Here is a 19,165-nt window from a genome sequence, read left to right on the forward strand (position 1 = left end):
TTAATTTGTTCCAAAACATCAGAGACAAAACAAGAATCTTTGTGCGTCTCATTAAAAAGGACAAAACTGTTTTAGGTGTGAAATTATTTAAATATTAATGTTTTCTGCATGTCAGTAAATTTGAGTTTAAGTTTGTTTATGACATAATTCTAAAACCAATGACTCAAGTAGAATTTAAGTAAATTCATTGAAATTAATATATTAACTACAGGTACATGTCCCCATGTTAAAATAAATGTATAATATTAAAGCTGCATAAATCCAGGCTGTTTTAGAAGCGTTTTCATTTTCAAGATACGTTTTTAATCTCATGATAAAAGTCAAACCTTTCCCAACAATTAAACACACAAACAGCCAGACTTCAACTCAACCTTTATTATCTTGTTCTTTTCTGCTTTAAATTAACTTCCTCTCCTTTTTGTAACATATGAAATAAATGAAAACATCCTGAACAGGAGTGATAATAAAGACTGACTTAATTTAAACGGATACATAAACCAAAAAAAAAAAAAGAAAAAAAGAGAAAAGCACAGTAAAACAAACAGGTAATGTCTTTAACGTGTCTGTAAAACACTGTTCCAGCTCAGCTTGGTATGGTAGGACATGGCATCTTCACACAAATGCCGTCAGTTTCCTGTTTTGTCTTCAGAACTAAACAAAACATTTCTCTTATTGCATTTGACAGGAAAACAAAAAATGCTGCTAAAAAATAAACATCAGAGACAAATAGAGCCAGATCAGTTTTTGAACTTTTCAGGCAGACGGTCGAGAAAATCTGTTTACATCCAATCGCTTCCCTGACTGGTAGCACACACACACACACACACTCTCTCCTAAAGGAAAAACATTCATCATCATCATCATGTTGAGCCGCTGGACGCTCTTCATGCTCTCAGGCAGGCAGGCAGGAGGGCAGCTTTACAGCGAGTCATGGTTCCATCAAAACAAAAAAACCACACAAACTTTCACCGATTTCTTTAAAACATAAAAAATATGATAAACAACCAACGTACACCGACAGAGAGATACGTTACTGTCAAATATATGAGCAGAGAGGTGATGATGGGGTTCAGCCAAGGCCACAGCTGTCGCAACGTCTTACCTGTTGGAGTAAAAACTAAACGAGGAAGAGGAGGAAGAGGAGGAAGAGGAGGAGTCGACAAACCCAGAGGCTAATAGTGCAAGTTTGGCTAACGATGCTTGTGTTTTACCCCGGGTCCCTCTCTGATGGCGGCGCTCCGTACCGGCAGACTAACCCCCGCTGACGCCGTGTGATTCAGTAGTGTGGCGCCGTCCCTAAACTCCGCCCCTCTCCCCTCCGGAAACGGAAAACGAACGCGCCCCGGAGCGCCGGGCCAGACGCGGGCCGGACGCGGGCTCAGTCTGCAAGTCTGAGATCTGACCGTTAAATACAGATACAAAAACAAAGTGGCGCTCTAAAAACAGCGAGTTTACTGGTTGCCATGGCGACCCGGAGGGGGCGGAGCCTGAGCGGCGCGGATGCTGATGGTGAGGTTCAGAGTTCAAGTGTCGCTGTCGTCTTCATGTCGGAGGCCGGCGGGTCAGATGGAGTCGGCGCCGCCGCCCAGCAGGTCGCCCGGCAACAGGGAGGCGGGGCTTCCCATCTGGTGGCGGTCCTCCAGCGCCGGAGAGGCCCAGAGGCCGTCGCCGGGGTACCCCCCCATCCCGCCCCACAGCGCCGGCCGGGGCGCCTCCGCCGCTCCGCCGCCATTGCTGCTCCACTGCGTGAAGATTCCAAGGCCCGTCACCTGGGCGACGCCGCCCGGGTCCGACGGGCCGCCGTCCAGACTCTGCCACCCTGAGCCGGAAGACGCGACAGCGGCGCTGGAAGGGGCGGAGCCTTCCGCTCCTCCAGCCGCGGCGGTGGCTGCGGCCCGGTCGCCGGCGTTGCTGCCGGTGGCTCCTTCACTCCCTGCTCCTCCGGCCTGGGAATGTGCAATATAACGAGCGACCTCTTCCTCACTGACGAACTCCGCCAAGATGGTGGTGTTACCCAGAACGCACCTGGGGCAAAACAAGATGGAGGTCGTCGTTATTATCGCTGCAAAATCCTTTCAAAGGTGAAAATTAGCACAAAAACTAGCATGAAAACTAGCATGAAAACTAGCCTGCTCGCTCAACTGGTGTCCAACGATTTTGCAGCAAAGGTTTGTCTATCAGTTTAATGTTTACAGATGTTTCCAAAGGTCAAAGGTCAACTGTGGAAACTAACTCAAATTGTGTCGATCGTTTTGCTGCTAAGCTTTTGGTTTGTCCCGCTATGATTTTACGATCAGCTGGACTCGGCTACGTTTTGGTGTTTCCTGTTCGCCTTACATGTGGAGCGCGCTCTGGGCCTTGGCCGCCTCCTGCTTGGAGCCGTAGCGGATCAGAGCCGTGCCCTGGGTCAGGCCGAGGTGAAAGGTCAACAGGGGGCCATGCTGCATGCAGATGGTTCTCAGGGTGGAGCCGTCGATCTGCGGACACACAGCAGGCCAGATGGCGCTAAGCTTGCAGCCTGATGTCACTTCCTGTTTACGGTAAGGTCATGGGCGTGCGTACCTGCGGCGTGAGGTTACTGAGCACCAGCCAGCAGCTTTCCCGGCCGTTCCCGTCGCTCCAGGTCGAACCTGCAGGCAAACTTCACCTTATTCTGGTGCCGACGTTCACATTCATCATATTAAAATAAATAAATACAGAAATAATTAAAAATCTGTTCCTATTCCACAACCTCTATCTGGGTTTTATTAGTAGCTTTATGTGGAACTAGGATTATGGCTGAAACGAATAATGAATCAATCACTGAAATAATTAACATAGTAATCAATAGCTAAAGAAAAAAAAGGCAATTTGCTGGAACATGAACACATTCAGAGCAGCAATTAAACCAAAACTGAACTATAGCTGATATATATATATATATAAATACACTGTTTCCTAAAATCATTTGTATCTTTTAAAGTATTTCTAATATTTCATGTTCAGGTTATGTTTAGGTTAAAGAAGAATCTGCAGAATGTTTTTTATCCGCTAAATGATGAGGTTAGCTCCAGTAGCTTGGTGTACCGGTGTTGGTGGAGCCGCTGCCCCAGCCCCTCCCAGCGAGCCGCGGCGCCCCGCCGGACCAGGGGGAGGACGACGGCGGCTTCTGGCCAGGGAGGCCGGGCGGAGGCCGGGCCAGCTGGGCCTGGCTGCTGCTGCTGCTGCGGCTGCCTTTCCAGGACTTGTGTCCAATGGGTTCTGGAGGCCAGCTGGTCTTATAGTCTGTGTACTTTGCTGCAGAAAGCAACACACACATGCAAACACAAACAAACTTCACCAACTTTTTAACTTTCATGGCCTGATGCTGCTGTGATGAGTGTAAAAACCAGAATCTAAAAGCAAAAGGAAGGCAGTTGAGTTTCTGTACCTGAGTTGTGTGCATTGTTAAGAAGGCTGTCGGAGGCACTGTAGGGCCAGGCACCAGGTGAAGGCAGCAAGGTGTTCAGGGGGGGGGTGGAGTCTGAAACACAGGGGCAAACAGTCTGACCTCAAACTGACCCCAGCAGAGTTCACCTGCTGCTCCACTGTCACTAACATCCAGTTAAATCCAGAACAACTCAAAACATTATCAGGAAATTATCAGGCTACAAAGAAATAAAACTGAAACGTCTAAAAGTCAGAAATTTATATTAAACTGAGTTTAAACTAAGTTTCTCTGACATTTTAAAGTCAAAAATTGGCATGAAAATAGAAAAACAAGTTCAATCAAGTTTAGCGTTTCTGCAGTTTGACAAACTCTGATCCGAAACATTTAAAACCGTCAATTAAATTCAGAAGTGGACAAAAGAAAAGATTAAATGCAGTGAAGCTGCTGACACTGACTGCAGCTGAAGAAACGGATCTGACTGGACGATGAATCACCCAGGAGTCACTGCCATAAACCGGAATATTGTTGTTTTGAGACGATTTTCTAGTAATATAGTGATGATGCAATAACATTGCATCATCAATGATGCAAGAAGTGAGATTGTTATTTATTTATTTATAAATAAAAGTATCTATAATTTTTTAAAGCTTTAAACTCTGATGAATATTTAAAACTGGACCATTTTAAAAATACAAATCAAGTAATGAATTATGAAGTCTCTCTAAGCAAAATTATTCTTCAATAAAAGTTTTATTGGCACAAAAACACCAAACTGAAACTTTTATCATCCAGTAGCTTGGTTAGCTCCAGTAGCTTGGTGTACCGGTGTTGGTGGAGCCGCTGCCCAAATTGATAAATTAGTTTAATTTATCAAACTTTTAATTGATTGATTTATTAATTTCCAGAGAGCAAACTTTCATTTTTGTGCTCTTAATATATGACTTGAAAATGGTCTCAAACATTATTCCAATCATAATGATAATTTGGATAATTTGTCGTTTTCCTGCATCATGACCTTTGACCCTCCAGTCTGTACCGGTATTGTCTTGGAGCAGCTGGTGCTCTGAGTCGTTGAGTCCAGGTGAGACCGCGTTTCCCATCATGCTCCCCGGCGTCATGTAGGGGTCGGACTCCGGGTCGACCCGGTCGATTCCCTTCCACGGCACGCCGGGCTGGAACTCTGCAACGGGAACAAACATGGCCGTCAGCGGCGCCGGCCGTCCTCCTCCGGCGCCGCCGACGGCAGGATGCACCAACCGGGCGGCCAGCTGGGGGCGCTGCTGGGCTTGGCGGCCATCTTGTTGCCAGGGGTGCGATGCCAGCTGTCGCTCGCTCCATCTCCCAACAGCAAGTCAAACTGGGAGTAATGGGAGGCGCCTGGCATCTTGATGGGGGCGACGGGGCCTGAGGGAGATGAATGTGACCCACAGCCAGAAAGTAACTAGATACCAAGTTATTAAAATTACTTTTAAGAGTATTTTGTGTCCAAACGACAAGAAAAATGCAAAGATTCTTTTATTTTACATTTAGATTTTTACCAACAACCTTTTTTTTTTTTAATGAAATCTGTAAATGATTGAAGATCCAAAACTCACTTCAAACTGTTGCCTTATTTAAAGAAAAATAAAACTATTCATTTTTGGGTCGTTAAATGTTTCCTGTTTTATTGGTGAAATTTTTAATGATTATTGACTAGCAGTTTGCGGCCGAACCAAAGTATTTTAACGGGCCATGAATGGCCCCCCAACCACACTTTGGACACCCGGCGGCTCACCGTTTTTGTGGAAAGCGTTTTCCAGTGAGTGTGCGTCGGGGGAGCAACTGCCCTCCATCATCCATTTGAAGCGGGACTGCGGCGCCGCCGGGTCCTTCATGGCGCCGGCGCCGCCCAGGTCCAGACCCGGCAGGTTCACAGCAGAACCAAAGCCTGAACACACAGACAATATTAGCAAACATGAGAATATTGATCAGTAATTAATCACATTTTGGTTTCTGATCGTTTCTGTAGTTGAGGAGTCGATGGCGGCCATCTTGTTTGTTTACAGCTTCTGCTTATTTGTCGTTTGAATTCAGGTTGAATCTACGGCCAGGTGGTCCACTCAACGCAACACTTATTTGTTTTTATTCATGAGAATTAAATCATAAAACTGCAAAACTATTGTCAGAATTTTATGAGAACTCCAAAATAAAAACATTTAATTTATATGTTTTATTTATTTTGGATATTTAAATGTCTTCCAGTTCCAATGATAAATGTTGATCAGAATTTAAAGTTTATTAGTGTGAGAAAGTGTCATTATGTCATTGTTATCTTTAAATTACTGGAAAAAGCCTCAAAACAACAATATTATCGTTTATCGCAATAAATCTGGGACGATTTATCGGCCAGAATCTTTTATTATGGCCTGAAAAATCCTGCAGCTTTTAACAAATCTGCATCAAATTATCATCAGTAGCAGAAGTTTGAAACTCAAAGTTTGAAACTCAAATTACAAACAAATGGAAGCTGTAAACAAACAAAATGGCCGCCCTGAGCGCATCAACTTCTGAACAGAAAGTATTAAATTATCAAAAACCAGGAATGTCATTAATTGAGTTGATGAACTGAACAAACTTTTTCTCGTAACTTTAAGACTTTTATTCAAGTTAAATTTTGTTTCCTTCTGTTGTTAATGACTTTATTCCAGTAGTTAGCGACTCACTGACCTGAGTACGGTCCAAAGGGTTTCTGCTGCAGGTCCGCCACGGACCCGGCCAGGCCCGGATGGGGCAGCGGTTCGGCGCCGGGGAGTTTGGGACCTGACCCGCCGTGGTGAGAGGGGGAGAACTTGGTGCCGGCCCCCAGGCCACCGATCTGCTGGTGCTGCCTCTGCTGCTGCTGCAAGACGGCCATGATGCGGGCCAGCTGGGGAGACGAGGAAGAGGAGACAAGGAGGAGGAGGAGACGAGGAAGAGATGAGGAAGAGGAGACAAGGAGGAGATGAGGAAGAGGAGACAAGGAAGAGGAGGAGACGAGGAGACAAGGAAGAGGAGGAGTTATTGAAGGGAAAAACTAGACTGGTGCATTATTAAACATACATTCTAATCATTGTTCTTTGCAAAGCAGCTCATGTTCATTCAGATTTAACACTGTCTGTTTTTATCACCTATTCTAACCTGGATTTAGGTCTGGACTTTGACTGGACCATTCTAACCATTCCAAAGTCAGTCCCTCCAGGATTTTATGATCGTTTTTGTGATTTGTGGTAACTTTAGAAAATATACCAGGAATTTTGTGATATTCTTTGCATAAATGCAGCAGATTAACCGCAGCCGTTCCTTTCCAGCATTAATAACTGTTGATATGTTTGTGCAGTTTTAGGCTCATTACTGCTCTGACTGGGGCCTTTTTCTGACTGTGTATCTCAGCAAACAGTTGGTGGCGGCGCTTCGAGCAGCAGCCGGGTGCAGCGGTACCTGCTGAGGGTCGGTCTGCTGACGAACGTTTGGTGAGAACTTCCTCTGGTTCTGCAGCATCGGCTGCTGCTGCTGCTGCAGTAAGAGCTGACAAGCCTGAACACAGGAACAGGACAAACACTCAGATCTACTATTGACATTAATTTAGTAAAGAGATAAACCAGGTTCTGAAATGAGCAAGTCTTTCAACTTGTTCTGATTCTTAAAGGGCCAGTGTCATGGTGTCTTTTATAGCATAAAGTAATTGTTACTTCCAGTTGAACAGACGATAACTTTCTGATTTAAGGCCTTGAATTTGTGCCTCTGTCTCTTTAAATCTCCTGCTCTTCCTGAAGCTCCGCCTCCAGGAAGTCGTCTCAACATGGCTCCTCTATTAACCCTTTAACGTTTTTACCAGCGCTGCTCTGAGCATCAGCTCCTGTAACGAGCTCAGCAGCTGGTTGCTAATCGCTGCTGGCTAGTCTGAAGGAGCTGAGTGGGGGAGGAGCTGTGCCTCGGAGGCGGAGCTAGTTCCATCCAGGTGTCTTAATAGCTGAATGGTTGCCATGGAGATTAAAGGAAAGAGTCAAAGCAACGCTCCAGGTTTGATTTTGTAGAGAAAAAAAACATTAAAATAATGAAAAGATTAAAAAGCTGATTTTATGACACTGGCCCTTTAAGAGTTTTAACTGCCCATAATAACTAATCTTTTTGGACAACAAATTGTCCCAGAAGTTATTGCGACAAATATTGTTTTGAGACCAAATTCCAGTGATAAAATGGTAATAATGCAAGAAAACATAATCAAAGATCAATAAACTTTAAATTCTAATGAACATTTAACACTGGAAGACATTTAAATATACAAATAAAACAAATGAATAAAATTAACTATGAAACTTTTATCATCCCATTTTTGATAGAGAGGAACAAAAACAAAAATGATGCAAATGGAAATGATTGATTTTGCTTCAACTTGTCATGTGATTAACTGATTTCCTGCAGCTGCTGCCGTTTGAGGCTGGTTCTGTTGATTCCACAGGAATGCGGCGCGGTTCCTCACCAGCTGCAGCTGGATCTGAGGCGGGTAGATGCTGAGCATGGCGATGTGCTGCGGGGACAGCTGTGGGGGGAACACGCCTCCCCCGACGCCCCCCACCGTCCCGCTGGGCGGCGGCATCGGCTTCAGGATGGAGCCCGGCACCTGCAGAACAACAGAGACGATATCAGCTCCGCCGCTCGGACCATCCAGTAATAAAACCCATTGAAACCGCTGCATCTGGTAATAAAGACTGTTTCATATCTTTCCAGACCGATCAGGATTTTGTAATATTTAGCATTTAAAATCACTTATCAATTTGTGCTGAAGACGCTAAATGTGACTTTTTGTATGTTAGCATGAATTAAAGCTGAGGCATCAGAGGAAATAACCACTGCCTGCACATGTGGGAGTTGGAGGGACGATGCAGATAAAAACTGTTTACTTTGATTCAATAATATTGTTTTATTGAAGGCCGATATAAATAGTTGTGTCTGTCCGGATTCGGCCCGCGGACCTCGAGTCTGACACCTGACGTTTCAATGAAGACAAATCTGCTTTCCTGAAAGAGGAAGCCGGGATTCGTTCCCAACGGCGCAGCCTGCAGCTCTGACCCTTCGCTCTCCTGTGAGTGCGGTCATGTGACCCAGACTAGCAACGCGCTGCGCAGCGGGACTCGCAGATCAGCCGTCACCGGAGAAACTGCTCACGCTAAACCCCAGAGTCAAGATGTGAGCGAAACGTCGCTGAGCTGCAAAATGACTTTTAGTGACATTATGAGGAGTTTCTGCATTAATGTGCATTAAAAAGCAGAAAAACAAGAGAATCATAAAAACCTTTATGACAGAAGAAATACACCACAGATGAACTAAAATAAAAATTAGATGCATAAAAACACAAATCAGGTCAAAACAAAGAATAAAAAACTTGTGAGTTGATGTCAAATCAGTAGAAAGTGATGCTTCTAATTTATAAAACATGTTAAAATGTAAACGCATTTCAGCTGCACATTCAGGTAAAATCTGCAATAATCAAATCTGAACTCAATTTCATAATAATAATTGTGTTGAAGTCAATCTTTGACTGAACCATAACCGTTTCAAAATTATTTACAGAGATGAAAATCATTTCAATGTATTGGTTAGTGATGAGCAAGAAATATAAAAACTATATTTCTACAAGAGTTTGTAGAAATAAATTCAGGAGCGTTATCTCATAACCAGGAAGTTTATTGTTGAATCTTTTTAACGAGAAACTCGTCTCAAAAATTCCACTTTGCGTTTTGCATCTTGTTTTAACGAAATGCTTTAATTCTTAAACTAGAAAGTAAATAATCTTGTTACGACGAGCTATAAAACAAGAAACTCAGGTGCTGCAACAGGTTCTCGTTTTCACTTTCTCTCTCAAACGTTTCCTTATAAGAAGGAAACTTGCATTTTGCTATAGCAACCAAAAGATTGCCGATTATTATCATTTTTCATTTTCAATCAATAAAATGCAAAACTTTCTAAAATGTCACGATTGGCTTGGTGCAAATGATGGCCGCCGGTTCAGGTGATGTTTCTACCTGTGAAACAGGAAGTTGGGACGTTTGTTACCTGGGCAGACAGGAACTGATGAGGCACTTGCGCTCGCATCCCGGGGGACTGATTTATGGGCGGGACTCCGGGCTGATGGCGTGACTGGGCCATTCCTCCAGTCCCTCCAAAGATACCGTGGCCGCCCTGCAGTCAGAAACGCAGCGTTTAGCGGCGAGACGCGCCGCGGCGCGCCGGCGGGCCGCAGAGAATGTTTCCAGTGAACGGAGACGCAGACGGCGAGACGCAGACGGCGAGACGCGACGGGAGGACAAGGGTCTTACTTGTCTAAAGGGGACAGAGTGGCTGAAGAGGGAATGGGGCTTGAAGGCGGTGGGAGGCGAGTTCAGAGAGCAAGGCGCCTCATCTCCAAGGCAACCATCCTGATTGGCCAAATGTGAGGTCTGTCAGAGCGACAGGCCGACCAATCAGAGCGGCAGAGAGGGGGAAGACAGACGGAGAGAAACGAGCAGGCAGGAAAAACAGCAGAGTCACAAGAGGGAACGAGGTTCGGACGCAGCGGCGGGCCTGAGGTCGTACCTTATCGTAGTAAGACGCTGCGTCTGCCGGCTCTTTGGGCCCGGGACGGTACAGCACTCCTCCGCTCGAGCCTCTTCCTCCTTTCCTCATCTCTCCGTTGTAGTCGTTCATCGCCATCCCTCTCTTCTCCACCTCCAGCTTCTTCTCCGGCGGCAGGTCCATGTTCGGCCCGCCGGGCTCGTCGTTCTGTCGACAAATCGGACCGCAGTCAGTCAGAAAACTTCAGCTGCGCCACCAGGGAAACAGATTCACACAACAATCAACTGCAAACTTTAACGTGTTTGTTGGGATTTTAAGCAACAGCTTGGATAAGAATCTGAAAAGTGTGGCATGCATTTCTCCCAGGAATTGATCATGGCGACTCTGGAGGAGCTGCAATCACCATGACAAGGAATGCTGCATTTAAGGAACCTGGAAAATGGGAACTTTGACCTGCGTGTTGGATATTTAAAATGTCTTACAGTTCCAGTGTTAAATGTTCAGACAAATCCAAATTAAAAGTTTATCCCCTTCAGAAAGGAGACAAAACAAATGCAAGCCACACTTTAAAGACTTTTTCAAATATAAAACTATCTCCTTAAAGGCATGTAGCTCCACGGTTACGTCCCACAGCGTCTGTCTGTCCCATGAAGTCCTGAAACACTAAAGTCTGGAGCTCTGCTTGTGATGAAGCTCTGTCAGTATGTAAACTTTTGCTCTTCGCTGTGATTGGGTTGTTAGTTTTCAGCCGTACCAGAATCCCCATGTTGGAAAACTGCCTGTTGATGGGACTCATCCAGGAATCTCCTGCAGCCTTCAGCGGAGCCTGAAGAAACCAGAGCAGAGCTTCACCAGAGGAAACACTGAAGCTCACACTGCCTGTGACGCGACCTCTGACCCTACTGAGGTGTTCTCGGTGTTTAACTCGCCTTGCTGCCGGTCTTCTTCCCCGGGTTGCTTTGGCCCCAGCCCCCGTTGCTGCCCTGGCCCCAGGAGGAGCCGCTGCCCTGGGAGCCGGCGCTGTTCCACATGCCTCCTCCGTCCTCCTCGTCCTCCCAGCTGGAGTGGCGCGACGCCGCCACCGCGCTCTCCTTCTCCCCCCAGCCGTCTTGCATAGACTTCGAACCTTTAGATGAGGGTCAGAAATCCGAGTTAACCAACAGTTGATCCATTTTGATTCCTGAAGGCTAAGCTCATAAGCTGTTGGTTCATTTTTCTGTGGCTCACTGTTTTCATGTGATTTTTGAAAAATCTGCTGCAGATGCTTTTTAAATCCTGAATTTCTGACAAAAAGCAGAAATGATGTCATTTCATTTGTTCTTGGCACATAAAGTATAAATAACACTTTTTATGAAAACTATTCACGTATCTCCGATCTGCATTGCTACATATTAAAACAACAATATATTTCATTTTGAATTCAGAAACAGAAAAAATATTTGACAATGTCAGATTTTAAAATCTGACATTTTTTAGCCATTTTGTTTTGAAACAGAAAAACCAAAGAATGAACCAGATTTTATTTTGAATATCTAAAATGTCTCCCCAAAGCAGTGCTCAATATTCTTTACAATATTAAAGTTTTATTTCAATGTGGTGTCAAGTAAGTACCAGGAACTGGTGTCAAAACAACATTATTATTTATTGGAATAATTACTGGGACAATTTATCGCACAGTAGCGGCCATAGTGCCAACAATGTGCTAGCTGAAACAACCAGCTCCATTCATAACGAATCAATGAAAACGATTTATTTTGAAATGTTTTTCTAACCAGATCTGATTGAGTTTGAAGGAGCGCTTCCCCAGCCCGCCGGCTTCCCGCCGCCGTCTTCCCCCCAGCCAGCGGGCGCGTCGCTGGGCTTCCCCCAGGCTGCCGTACCGTTGTCCACCGACGGACTGGCAGGAGACGCGCCGCCCCAACCCGAAGGTTCTGCAGACAAACACGACGTTCCTGGATTCACACCGTAATATGTCCACACTCAGCTGAACCTCTGCTAAAGCTACTGATCATTATCAGCCACTTCCAGACAAAAGTTATGCAAATTCTGAGCAAACTTTAAAACATGCATGATGAAAATCATCGCGTTTCCATCTACCAGTTTGCTGTGAATCAAACAGCAAAGCGTCGATCTGTCAGATGTCGACGCTGCGCCTGGCTGTAAAGAGCAGCATGTCGAGAATGCAAGGCTCGTTAGCAGAGCCACGATTTTCCTGTACTGTTGTTTCTCACATTTAGCAGTGAGTACATGCGGTGATTGACAGCAGTAAGTCCCTCCTCCTGACGGTTTTCGGTCAGGAGGACGGTTCATTAGCGGTTCATGTTTTCAGACAACAGCACATCGATCTGTTCGCAGATCATCGACTTCAATCTGTCACAACATGTTTTTCACTGACACGTAAAAAAGATTCTTTACAGAAGTTATTGGATCATGTTCTGGTACCTGGGAGCGCCGTGGTCAGTCTGTTGGGCTGCTGCTGGACCGGCGGTCCCGGTTGCTGCTGGTTCTGACCCGGCCCGTGCGGCTGCTGGCTAGCAGTGCCGCTGTTCTTGTCCCACAAGTTAACCGGCTTGTAGTTGTAATGGGTCGGGTCTCCCCACGCCGACGTCCCGTCGTCGATCTCGCTCTTCCTGCTTATGGACTGCGGAGACGGCTCCTCCCAGCCGCTCGGTTCTGGTCCACTCCCGCCTGCGGCAGGGATTGGTCCGGAGTTCCAGCCTGAGCTTTGGTTCTGCGTCTGAGCGGCCATCTTCCTCCCGCCGCCCTGCATGGCCCCTTGGTCCAGCGCTTGCTGCAGCTGCGGGTTCTGATTGCGGGGCTGTGATTGTTGCGGTTGCGCCGGCGGGCCTGGCATGGAGCCCGGCTGGCTGTTTGGCACCTGGTGCATTTTATTTCCTCCACTCCAACCCTGGTGAGGTTTGGCTGCCGGGCCTCCAACGCCGTCCACCCCGCCACCTCCTCCGCCCCCTCCCCCTGTTCCTCCTGCCCCCCAATTCCTCCGGGGGGCGCTGCTGTCCCAGTTCCCCCAACCACCTCCACCTAAATCCCCCCCTGAGTGCGCGCCGCTCCTCCTCTCTTCATCCCAACCTCCACCTGATTTTGATTCTTGCTCCATCCAATTCTTACCCGATCCAACCTTGGGTTTGGATCCCCAGCTGCTGCCTTCGTCGTTTCCCCCTGCGTCCTTCCAGCCCTCCGTTCCTTTCTCCTGCTGTCCGACTTCCCCCCATCCTCCGCCCTTTTCTGCCCAACTGTTGCCCCTCCATTCCTCAGCCCCCCAGTCCTTGGCTTCATGATTATCCCCTCCGCCCCAACCCGTCGCCTTGCCGTGGGTCAGCCCCGGCCCCACACTGGGTGCCACCGATTGTGACATGTTCCTCATGTTGGTGCATGCGGTTGGGGGGCCTCTCCCAGACAGAGACGCCCCACTGCTGCTGCTGTTGCTGCTGCTCTCCCAGCCTTCACCTGATGACCCGGTGGAGGGAGCCAACGAGGGACTGACCCCCGGACCCGACGAGTCAGTGCTGAGGGTTCTGGGTCCGCCCAGAGCGACTGGGTTTTTAGATGAAGCTTTGCTTTGTTCCACCACGTCCCAGGCCGTGTTTTGGCGGATCTGCGTCTGGCCCCAGCCAGAGTTGGACAGGACCCGCGGGTCCAGGTCGGATCGGCTGAGCAGGTTCTGTAAGGCGGCATCTGCGTTGGGCGCCTGGCGACGAACGCGATTGCTGTTTGGCCCACTTCCACTTCGGGAGTTTCCGCCGCTGGATGAAGAACCCCCGCGTCCCCCATGCCCCCCGGCGCCGTCGCCCCATTCCCCAACTTCCCCGTCTCCTTTCTGATTGTCCCAGGCTCTGCTAGCAGCAGGGGCGGTGGATGAGGACGCAGTGGGGGGGTTCCCTGCAGTGCTGTTGCCGCCGCTGCTGCTGCTGTTGCTGCTGCAATTTCCCATTTCTTCAGGTGCAGGATTTGACCCGCCACCCCAGTCGCTACTGGAAACCCCTCGATCCGCTCCCACTGGTAACCCCCATCCTCCCTGAGATGCCCCGGAGGTTTGACCCCCATTTTCAGCACTAGGGTACCCCCAACCCAATGTCCCTTTATCCCCTTCTGCGGCCCCTCCCTCCCATCCGTCAGTCCTTGAGGCACCGGTTTTGGAGTAAGCTGCAGGGTAAGGTTGGCCTCTCCAGGAGGGGGCATGGCTTGGGTCTCCTGCACCTACCCTGCTCCCCCCAACACCATGGTCCATTCCTCCCCCAATCCCTTCCCCCCCTGAAATATTTGGTCCCGCTGATTCACCGTCCCTCTTCCCCCCTCCAACGTCTCTGTCTCTGGATTGCATTTGGTGAAGTTGGTGCTGATGGGCGCTTGACTGATTCACAGATATAGATGGGTGACCCCCCAGGCTTCCAGCAGCCCCGCCCCCCAGGCCCAAGGAGGCGGCGTTGTTGGCAGCGGTGGGGCCGTCCTGCTGCACCAGAGCAGGCCAGGCTGAAGGGTTGGCATTTGGACTGAAGTTGGCACCTGGAATTCCACTGCTACCATCCAGGGGGCCACTGGCGTCGTGGCACCCGGGCACAGCAGGGGCTTTGGAAACAGAGGAGGGCTGCTGCAGCGGAGGCCCAGCTGCACCTCCTCCAAGATGACCCTGGGGGGCAGTTGACCCCCACGCCGCACTGTTAGGCAACTGCATACATTCATTGGGCAAAGAGAACGAGGATGTGGGTGAGGGTTGGCTGCCAGAGGCACCGATGCTCGTCACAGGCATGCCGCCATTTCCTCCATCACTGCCAGCAATACTAGGCCACTCCTCCAGGTCGTTGCCGTCAACGATGACCTTCTCCTTGCCCTGAGAGGGGGCCTGGCTGCCTGAGCTTGCCCCCCACATGGAATTTGCATAATTATTAGTAGAAGCAGCAACTGATGGTGAGGTGAGAGCCAATGAAGATGTAGAATCTGTAGAAAGGAACAGGAAGTCAGCAAGGGTCAAACAGAGCAGTTTGAGTCTAATTGCAATTCCCTCCTGACTGTCCGGTTGACCCGGTTCTACTGGAACCCGAACTCCATCATCTGCTCCACCTCCAGCTGCTGTGGTTCTGAGTCAAACCAACCAAGAACCACTGAAGGAAACGACACAAAAATCAGTTGGGGGATTTCTCTTTAGTCTTTGGCGCAAGGCATTCTGGGTAAATACAACCAATGCTAACATGCTAGCCTAGCATTAGCAGCAGAAATGGCTCCTGGTCTTCAGCCAAACACTAAAGAGAAATCACTAAACTCTGACGCCTCCATCTTGGTTCATCTGGTGAAACAGGAAGTTGCTCTCAGTGTCTTCAGAGGTTTTAGTGTCGTTTCCTGCAGTGGTTGTTGGTGCAGCGCCCCCACAGGTTGGGGGCGCTGCACCCCCAACCTGTGGGTGCAGGCTGGTTTGGGTCAGAACCACAGCAGATGGAGCAGATGTTCTGGTTCCAGTAGAACCGGGTCGACCTGACCGTCAGGAGGGAAAACATACTTGTACTAAAACTTCTTGCATTACTCAGTCCCTCCAGTGTTTTACAATTCCACAACCGTGGAAATTTTTACAAAAATCCCCCAAAAGGTGGCAATATCATTTTGTCTACTACACTGCTGCGTCTGCCTTACCTGATAATAATATAATATCGGCAATATAACAATAATCAAGTTATTCAAATCTTTAAATAATAATTATCTTCTTTTCAAATATGTGTTGTTCTTTTTATCTACATGTTTTTTCTTCCACATGTAAACATTGGACGCAGTTTAACGTGAAAATATATTGCAAATTCCTTGGAAATATTTCTAAAGTAGCACCATAAAATCTGTGTCTCTGAATTGTTCAGTTGTGTGATGTCTGCTCATCACAACCTGCAGCGTAAAGGAGCGCGCCGCGTTACCTGAAGCAGCAGCCATGTTTGTGTTTGGGCCATCCCCCCCTCCTCCCAGCAGCATGGAGGACAGCGGCGGCTGCCCCCTCTTCAGTAGCACTTTATGGTCCTGCTGGCAGCGAAATCGCGGCGGCACTTCTCTCGGCATGTAGCGCGACGGCTGCTGATTCGCCGGGGCTCCGCCTCCACCCGCGCCGCCGTTCCCAGCGGCGCCGAGGCCGGCGGTGCAGGAAGAGCCGGTGTTGGAGGCGGGCTGTCCGTTGGCCACGGCCAGGCGCTTGACATTGTTGCCGCCCGGAGCCGGGGGGGCAGCGCTGCCGGGGCCCGAGGCGGCCGGGGACGGAGCAGCAGTGGGGGCGGGCACAGGGCTGGGGGAGGCGGAGCTGCTCTGGGCGGCGGGAGACTGGGCAGCAGCCGGCTTGGTCACGTCTGTCACTGCAGCGCAGGAGAAAATACTGATTACATGACAGCAGCAGAAAGAGGAGAACCAACAGGCATGAAATGACAAGCAAATGAGTGGAAAACTATACAAAAATATGCATTTTTAAAAATTTATCTCTTTATTCTTTAAGCCAAACATTGAAAAATAATAACACCCCAGTTATTTAATTAGGATTTAATAAGAAATAATTAACATCTGCAGAAAAATCTAATCAAAACTAACTTGTTTCTCACAAATGTTAACATTTTGTTTAAGCAAAAATGTGAAAACAATAAAAGAAATTTAAGGACAAACATCAAAAATAATTCAACAGATAAAAACAAGACATATAGAAACAGCAGTTAAATGAAAACATAAAATTCAGCTTACCTTTGTTTTTTTGCTCTGCAACCTGAAACAAAGAATACAAAATGTTTCTAAATTAATCTTTTCATTATAATTCACAAATAAATTATTATTTTGAAAGCTGTTGGAATAAAATCTGTAGTATTGAAGTTTTTTCAAATATTTTCACAAGTTGAGATCTTGAATCTAATCAAACATAATAAATCTCCATACAGTTTTAGCTCAGATAAATAAAATAAAGGTTGAGGATCAGCTCTTTATTCAGAAGTTGGATAATTTCTCCTCAGTCAGAAGATCCAAAACAACCACAGCATCCAAAGAAATCAAAGCCTATTAGGAATATTTAAGAGGTTCATTAGTTATTTCCTGTAATTCTGATTTTGAACCCATAATTTTGCGTAATTAATTTCTTTGAGAATCTGAATCACTGGAATGGTTGCAGATTGACTTGCCTTCTGAGAGGCTTCCCTTTTCCGTTTGTCTTCCTTTTTCCTTTTCTTGTCTTCCATGAACTGCTGCTCCTGACCAGATTCTCCCTTCTACAAAAGAACAAAAAAAAAAGAAAAAAAAAAAGACTTATTTAAAAAAGAAAAAGAAAGCTCAACTGTAAAAGGATATATCAGGATTTGGAAACTAAGAGTAGCTTAATAAGGTTCAGAAAGTTCAGTTAGCATGACTGTAAAGCAGCAGACTGCAGGCTAGCCAAACACTCTGACCAATCAGCTCGTTATATTTCCACTGCAACTCAATCAACAACAAAACTGCAAGAAACCATAATATCATAGTGAAGTACATAATTTTATTAAGTCTTTAATGTCACCATACATCTGTAAAAAACTGAACATATCACCATAAAGTCCAGCTTTAGCTCAGTGACTCAACAGCTAAAGTAGAATATAATAATTTACTTTTCAAATGATTTAAGCATTGCACAAGCTGCTTGGTGATTACTGGTGAATTAAATAGTTGCCCTTAAACAACCACTGAATGATGCAAAGTAACTGGAATAATAAATGTTTTATTATCAGCCATACGAATAATCGCAGCTTTTTTATGCAAATAAAAGTATTTGAGCAGAACATTTTGTTTTAAATCTACACGAAACAGTAAACCTGTGAGATTTATCAGGGTTGACAAGTAGAGAATCTTATACTGAAATAAAAAGCATCCTTCATAAAAAACAGCAGGATCTGGTCTGTGATTTGACATCGGCAGGAAAACCAAATCATAAACCTGTTTATATCGTAGAGCCTTAGAAAAACAACCATCCATCTACATCTGTACAGACAAATAAAACTCTCAGAATTCATTTGTTTGAAAAGTATTGAGAACATATAAATATGTAGACATTAGAGGCAGATGCCTTGTTCATGAAAGCTGCATTTATATATAAATAAACTCAATGAAAATGTGAGTTGGCATCAGATAAATGCCAAAACTTATAATCACAGGAGACATAAGGACAGCCTGAGCATAAAGTCAGAGATAAACAGGAAGGTTCTGTGAGCAGCAGGGCCGGCCCTGGATGTTAGTTTCGTTTTTGATTTTTCCAACCCTCAGGATTCCTGAGCTCAACCTGATATCTGACTGAAGCATTTCTGACCTCAGGCCTTCAGATTCACCCAGACGTTGATGTTCCCGTCAGTCAGACCCCGAGTGGGCCCCAGTGAACCCCAGTGGCCCCCAGGTGACAGGGGCCAAATGTTCAAGCAAGATTCCTTCTTCCAATCCCTTCAGCTTGCAGAGCAGCTGAAAGTCAGAATGACTGGAAAAGGACTGAGGGGTAAAATGCAACAAAAGGCTTTTATAATAAATTCACAGACAGAACCAGGAACCCAAATGAACTGGTTCCTATCAAACTCGATTCTTATTAGACCGCTAATGCTAACACCAAGGAGTGGTTTCAGTCTTTGGTCAAACAAACGCGCCCAGTAACGTGTTAACCAGCCAACCCAGTGTTCGGTTCGGTTAACTGGTACCAGCAAACACAGAAGGCCGAACCCCCAGATCTGCTACAAAGCTCCGCTACATTCAGCTCGGTTCCTGACAGCGGCTAAAGCCGCGGCTAAAGGCGTTAGCAGGGCTACAAGCACCGCATTTCTCTGACAGCTGCTGTATTTCTGCACACCGTCTCTGACCCGAACCAGCGGCTATCAGCGGCACCAGCGACTCACCTCAGGAATCACATATGAAGGTTGGCTAGCCTGCTAGCTAGCTTAGCTAAAGTGCTTCAGTGCGAGCTTTCTCTGTTTCAGGCATTCGTCGAGGCTACAAGGACTTGGACGCCTGAGCGGAGAGTCAAGTTGGCGCAAAATGATGAAAACACTAAGAAATAATAGGCTACCGGTTTGCAAATAAGTATTAATGTTCCAAGTCCAAACGCTGATGTGCAGAAGAATTTAAATTTCAAAGCGCTGTGGAGTCAGTCGGTTGACGGGCGGCCATTTTGCTGCTCAGCATGTAGCGTCTCCAATGGGCAGCCCGAAGCAGCTGCGG

The 19,165-nt window shown here is 46.9% G+C and overlaps 1 protein-coding gene across 3 annotated transcripts; it reads right to left on the bottom strand.

The window, feature by feature from the left end:
• Nucleotides 1–355: 355 nt before the first annotated feature.
• On the bottom strand, nt 356–19,157 carry tnrc6ba (trinucleotide repeat containing adaptor 6Ba). Of its 3 annotated transcripts, XM_055058080.1 has the most exons (22): nt 18,844–19,157; nt 17,122–17,208; nt 16,694–16,715; nt 15,892–16,317; nt 12,422–14,932; nt 11,752–11,910; nt 10,909–11,105; nt 10,734–10,805; nt 10,001–10,186; nt 9,745–9,864; nt 9,482–9,607; nt 7,908–8,048; nt 6,866–6,961; nt 6,116–6,314; nt 5,184–5,336; nt 4,667–4,813; nt 4,446–4,589; nt 3,410–3,502; nt 3,067–3,276; nt 2,563–2,630; nt 2,338–2,477; nt 356–2,025 (listed from the first exon to the last, which is right to left on the bottom strand). In XM_055058080.1, exons 2-22 carry the CDS (start codon nt 17,176–17,178, stop codon nt 1,563–1,565), a joined length of 5,730 nt encoding a protein of 1,909 aa, XP_054914055.1. In that variant the 5' UTR covers nt 17,179–17,208; nt 18,844–19,157; the 3' UTR covers nt 356–1,562. The 3 variants fall into 3 exon arrangements, with proteins under 3 accessions (XP_054914055.1, XP_054914057.1, XP_054914056.1); XM_055058082.1 differs by lacking the exon at nt 11,752–11,910; XM_055058081.1 differs by lacking the exon at nt 9,745–9,864 and having other exon boundaries at nt 18,844–19,156.
• Nucleotides 19,158–19,165: the final 8 nt, after the last annotated feature.

The sequence above is a fragment of the Poeciliopsis prolifica genome, unplaced genomic scaffold (assembly GCF_027474105.1).
Source record: "Poeciliopsis prolifica strain line A6 unplaced genomic scaffold, Auburn_PproV2 SCAFFOLD049, whole genome shotgun sequence".
Taxonomy (NCBI): Eukaryota; Metazoa; Chordata; class Actinopteri; order Cyprinodontiformes; family Poeciliidae; genus Poeciliopsis; species Poeciliopsis prolifica.